The following is a 5,565-nucleotide window of genomic DNA, read 5'->3' as shown; positions in this document are numbered from 1 at the left end:
TCACTGTATTTGATGTCGGTATAATTTGTGGAGGGGAAGGGGAAAAACAAGTCGTTTAAATAAGGATACAGGTGGACCTGTTGCAACAATGAGAAGTAGAAGTTGTCATGTCAAAAATGAATTTTACAACTTTGGTGGGGAGGGGAGGATTGGGTGGGGGGAGAGTGTGGGGAGGATGGGAAGGGATGGGAAGGGGAAACAAAGGAGGAGGCTACAATGCTTGATAAGAAATGTACTCATTATCTTGCCCATGTAATTGTAACCCCTCTGTACAGTATTTTCAGAATAAAAAATAAATATTTAAAAAAAGAAGGGAAAGAAAAAAATTCTGTACATGTGATCACAAAACCCTAATTACCTTTGATTTTAAAAAGCAACTGATTACATATTTGAGAATTAGGTGTGCAACTTGGCCTGTATAAACAACTGTAATGAGAAGTTACTGTATGCCAACTATGTAAGAGGAAGAAACCTCAGGTATTTTTAGTAGTTTTTTTATTTCCTAGTAAATACATGATTGTAGGAAACACATAAAAGAGCAAATAATGAAAACTACATGTTTCTTTTGCTCCTACAATTCTCCATTCAACACTCTCCCCAGATGTAAACTAAATTTGATGTTTACTTTTATGGTTTTCTAACTTTTTTTCAGCACTAGGATTTAAAGTCAGCGTCTCGGGCTTGCTCGGTAGTCATTATACCACTTGAATTATACCCCATCCCTTTATGTCCTCTACTACCTCTTATGCTTTTAGGTATTTTTCAGCTAAGGTCTTGCTTTTCTTGTTTAAACTGGCCTAGGCCATGAGCCTCCTTATTTATCCATCTTGTGTGGCTAGGGTGATAGACATACCATACCATGCCCAATTTTTAATTTTTCAGGAGGGAGTCTTGGTAATTTTTCTCCCAGGATAGCCTCAAACTTCTCTCTTCCTCATCTTTGTTTCCTGAGTAGCTGGGATTACAAACAGGAGCCACCACACCCAGCTTTTCTAATTCTTTTGTAAAATTTTATGATTTTTATTTGTTTTACATTTACCGAGGTGATACATTTAGAACTTATTTTAGAGTAGGCATAAGACCGGGACTCAGTCCCCCCTCCCCCCCAGTAGGCTTGCAAGCTGTCCCCTAACAAGGTGCAATTTATCTTCAAGACAAATCACCACGACACTTGCAATCATGTAAAAGCCTCTTCAGTGGATTGAAATGAAAGATTATACCTGTCTACCTGACTATTAAGGGAACACAATTGGTTCAAAACCACTTGGTAAGGAATTTAACTTGTGTGTATAAGATATTATCCAACACAGAAGCTGTTAGCCTTCAACAATTGTCTGTGATGTTGGTACAATTGTAGGGAAGGAGATGAGTTTTAGCAGGCAATGAAAGGTAAAGAGAATAGCAAAGCTAAAATCTTACTGTTAATCTCAGGGTCTGAGTGCAGTTCAAGATACAGAGCCCAAATCCAGAGCTGGGAAGCCAGGGAAGCGGAGGACAGGTCCCGGACTCACAGCTGGATGATTTCATTGTGTGTTTAATTCATGCAGATGAGCTAAACCCACTTTCATAGAGATCAGTTACTTAAAAAAAAAAATAAATGCAGGGGGCTGGGAAGGTGGCTCAGTGTAGAGCACTTGCCTTGCATGCTTGAGTCCCTGGGTTCGATTTCTAGGCACCACATAAGCAGGAAAAAAAGCCAGAAGTGGCGCTGTGGCTTAAGTGGTAGAGAGCTAGCCTTGAGCTGAAGAACTGAGAGACAGCACCCAGGCCCAGAGTTCATACCCCACGACCAGACCCCCTCCCCCCCAAAAAAATGCACAGGGGCTGGGACGGTGGCTCAGTGGTAGAGTGCTTGCCTTGCATGCATGAGGCCCTGGGTTCGATTTCTAGGCACCACATAAGCAGAAAAAGCCAGAAGTAGCTCTGTGGCTCAAGTGGTAGAGTGCTAGCCTTGAGCTGAAGAACTGAGGGACAGCGCCTAGGCCCAGAGTTCAGGCCCCATGCCCACAAAAAATAAAAAAAAATAAAAATGCAAAGAATCTGGTGTTGATTCCGAGAAGAAGAGATCATCTCTTACTGGAGTATGCAGGAAAAAAAAATGTGGAAGATCTTCTAGCTGGATGCTATTTCCTATTGCAGATGGTTCTGTGGACTGTTTTTTTTGTCCAGTTATCCTAACTTGAAAATAAAAGTGCTGGGCCTGGAGGCTGACACCTGATTGGAAGCATGGCTCCCCTGGTAGATTACCAGCCTTGAATGAAAAAGCCAAGTGAGAGCACAAAGCCTAGAGTCCAAGCCCTAGTAGTACCGAAGAACATTAAGTTATTAAATGAGATGAAATACAATGATAATTCACTTTATTATTATAAAAATAAGAAATGTTGAAAACTAATAGTATTAGGAAACCTTTATCATCGTCATTGCTAGCATATTTTTAACCTGGTTTTGAAGCAACAATACGCATATTTTCCTAAACTCCAAAAAATAGAAAAATTGTTTTACTGGGAAGATGTACAGATTACCCAAAGACTCCTGAAATCTAGACTAAAGGGTTTGCATATATACTTTTTTCTTCTTATGAAATCATAGGCAATCAAGCATCTGCTACTGAATGAATCATAAATGTGTCCAGTGCATTTAAATACATGTTGTCAAAACAGTTTCACTATAAATGTGAAACACTACATTAACATGGGCTAATAATTTTCTTATTATTTCTCCTTAGGATGAATCAGCAACTACCAGATTTTTGGATAATTCAGGCTTAGAGGAAGGCTCATCTAAATAAAGGCTAAGTGACATTGCCAGGATCTAATCCTTCTCCAGATGCCTGTGTGCCTCTAATTTGTGAGACTCTTCTTCCCTAGGGTCTGGATTATTCTATCTCCAGGGCCTTTGGGATGTGGGAGCAAGAGATGCACCAAATGCAGAAGGTCAGAGAGAAGCTCTAGCAGCAGCGGCTTGTCAGCCTGTCAGGAGATTTCTCACAGGGGAGTGCAAGATTCCTGTCCCTCAGCGGGAACAGTATCCTGGAGCCTGTGTCCAGGGACACCATCCACTACTACAGAGCATCAGGCACCACACTGAGGAAGCGCTGTGGACACAGGACATGTGCCTAAGTGCCGAGTGTAGGCTTGGAAGTTCCAGGTGATCGAAAAGTGGGCAGGGCTTGGAGTGAGGTGAGTAACTTTCACCTTGGCTGGGCAGTCTCTGCTCCCTGTCACTGAGGCTCAACAAGGAGATTTGCCCTGCTTACAGGACAGCACCCAGGGACATCAAAGCAGCTCCATCTTCACCCTCTGGGCCTCTGCCTCCTCCACACGCTGCCCTGATCGGTGTCTCTTGGGCTGAGATGGAGACATGACCCTCCCTGGACCATGACAGCAGTGCTGGTGAATGGAAGCAGCATGGTGAACTCGCACTACGCCAAGTGGGACCGGCGCGACAGTGTAGAAAGCGGCTGCCAGGCAGACTGCAGCAAAGAGGCCGAGGAGGGGCAGCCGCACCAGCTGACGCCCTTTGAGAAGCTGACACAGGACATGTCCCAAGATGAGAAGGTGGTGAGGGAGATCACACTGGGGAAGCGCATTGGCTTCTACCGTATTCGAGGGGAAATCGGAAGTGGGAACTTTTCCCAAGTCAAGCTGGGGATCCACTCCCTCACGAAAGGTAAGATCTGGCTTCCTACGGGTCATCTGAGGGTTGTGGGAGCTAATTGGAACCTGGGGTTAGGAGAATCAAGCCAAAGAAGCCAATAAAGTGACCTCAGGCCTAGCTCATCACCCTCCAAACCCCAAGCCGTCATCGCAATTCATTTCCACAGTAACAATGTGAAGTTAGTACTTTGATTCCCCTTTTACAGGTAGGGAAACTGAGATCCAAAGGGAAAATGTGTCTTCCACATTTCAATCTTGGATGCTTTTGACACCCTACGATCCCACTACACCGAACAGACACATTCATTCAAGTGTAAAGGAACGTGGTTTGGGTCCTACACAACACATACCCTAAATCCATATTCATAGCTTCTGTTTATATTTGTATATTAATAGCAACAGCCAAGGAGATGACCACCATCGCTGGAAAGCAGGGTCTGCCGAACCCTCTAACCAGGGGATGTAACTATAGGGAAACAGCCAGGAGCTCAAGAAATCCTGTTTCTGTCCACCTTGTGTGCTGTTCTCAGCATGCTTCCTGGACTACAGGTCACCCTGAGATTCTGCACCAGCAGTGTCTACCAGTGTGGCTTCAGAGGACCAGCTCTACGGGGAGTCTAGCACCCACTTAGATGCCTATCCCTAAGAGGGAAACTTCCCCCAGGACCTCTCAAGAGGGATCTCTAAGTCAGGAAAGGGACACTTGCGAGTTGGTATAGTGTACCAGCTTTTTCTGACTTCCTTCTTGACATTGCTTCTCCCTGGACCAAGCCTGCTGCTATGTCTCAAAGACTCACTTTATATCAGAGGTGGGTTTTTTCTTTTCTTTTTTATTCAATCCCCAAACATGGGTTATTCCAATCTCTTGAGTTTCACCTCAATAGAAAAGGTCCCAACCACGTGCACACGTGTACGACGCCCCCACGCACACAAGCACATACATGAAGAAACCACTCCTGTAGTTTTGTGTTCCGGTTTTGTTTTGAGTCCTATGTACCTGGGCTCACACCTTCACACCTAGCTCCCTCTCTTAATTACCTGGGGAAATTACAGTACTTCTCTGAGCCCCTGAGTCTTCACTTATAAAACGTGGCCCAAAACAGTGCTTACTTCACAGGGTGTCAGGATTGCTGAGTAAGTGCTGGGTAAATGTTAGTCATTGGTATTGTTTTGAAGGATTGTGTAAGCATTTCTTTGTCTTTGTACAACCAAAGGAAAATGGAAGTCTCTCTTTCAACAGAAGTTCATTCCTGCCTACAAACCAACATCATTTCAGCTGCTGTTCCTTCGGGCTGTTGTTTTCAATTCTGACTGCACAGCAGAGTGACTTGTGAAGTTGAAAAGAAATAGCAACCACATTCCCACCTCAGAATTTCGGAACTAATTGGTTTGGAGTAGGAACGAGACATCAGGATTACTTTAAAGCTCTCTACATAATAGATATGTAAAGCTAGAAAACACTGCCTAAGCAACTTGCATGCACTGAGGACAGCTTGAACAACAGTGATTTTAAGACAGTAATTTATATTTGCCATGAATGGATAATCCAGATATCATTTGTCCTTTAAATTCAATTATGAATAGTATGTCAGAATTTCATGCTATATTTAATTTTCAAATTCCATTTCACTTGGAACAATATTTATCTAATATTGGAGGTGCTGAATTAGGTCTTGGATATGAAGATGAATCAGATAGTCTCCACCCTTGACTAGCGAAGAGAAGATATTTTCAACTAAGTAGAATACAAATGAGAATTTGAAAAATATACAAGAGAAAAGTTATGACTGGTTCTACTCAGGGTTAAAATCATTTTATGGGGGCTGGGAAGGTGGCTCAGTGGTAGAGTGCTTGCCTTGCATGCCTGAGGCCCTGGGTTCAATTCCTCAGCACCACATAAGCAAAAAGA

At 43.3% G+C, this 5,565-nt stretch overlaps 1 protein-coding gene across 1 annotated transcript in view; it reads left to right on the top strand.

The window, feature by feature from the left end:
• The first annotated feature begins 3,377 nt into the window (after positions 1-3,377).
• Nim1k (NIM1 serine/threonine protein kinase) overlaps positions 3,378-5,565 on the top strand; it is an 18,575-nt gene continuing 16,387 nt past the window's right edge. Inside the window, exon 1 of the mRNA XM_013018568.1 lies at positions 3,378-3,669. Within this exon, the coding sequence (XP_012874022.1) occupies positions 3,378-3,669 (292 nt within the window). The remainder of the gene's footprint in view (positions 3,670-5,565) is intronic.

This window comes from Dipodomys ordii, unplaced genomic scaffold (assembly GCF_000151885.1).
Source record: "Dipodomys ordii isolate 6190 unplaced genomic scaffold, Dord_2.0 Scaffold41, whole genome shotgun sequence".
Lineage (NCBI taxonomy): Eukaryota > Metazoa > Chordata > Mammalia > Rodentia > Heteromyidae > Dipodomys > Dipodomys ordii.
The sequence above is the reverse complement of the archived record's forward strand: the minus strand, read 5'-3'. Positions and strand labels throughout refer to the sequence as shown.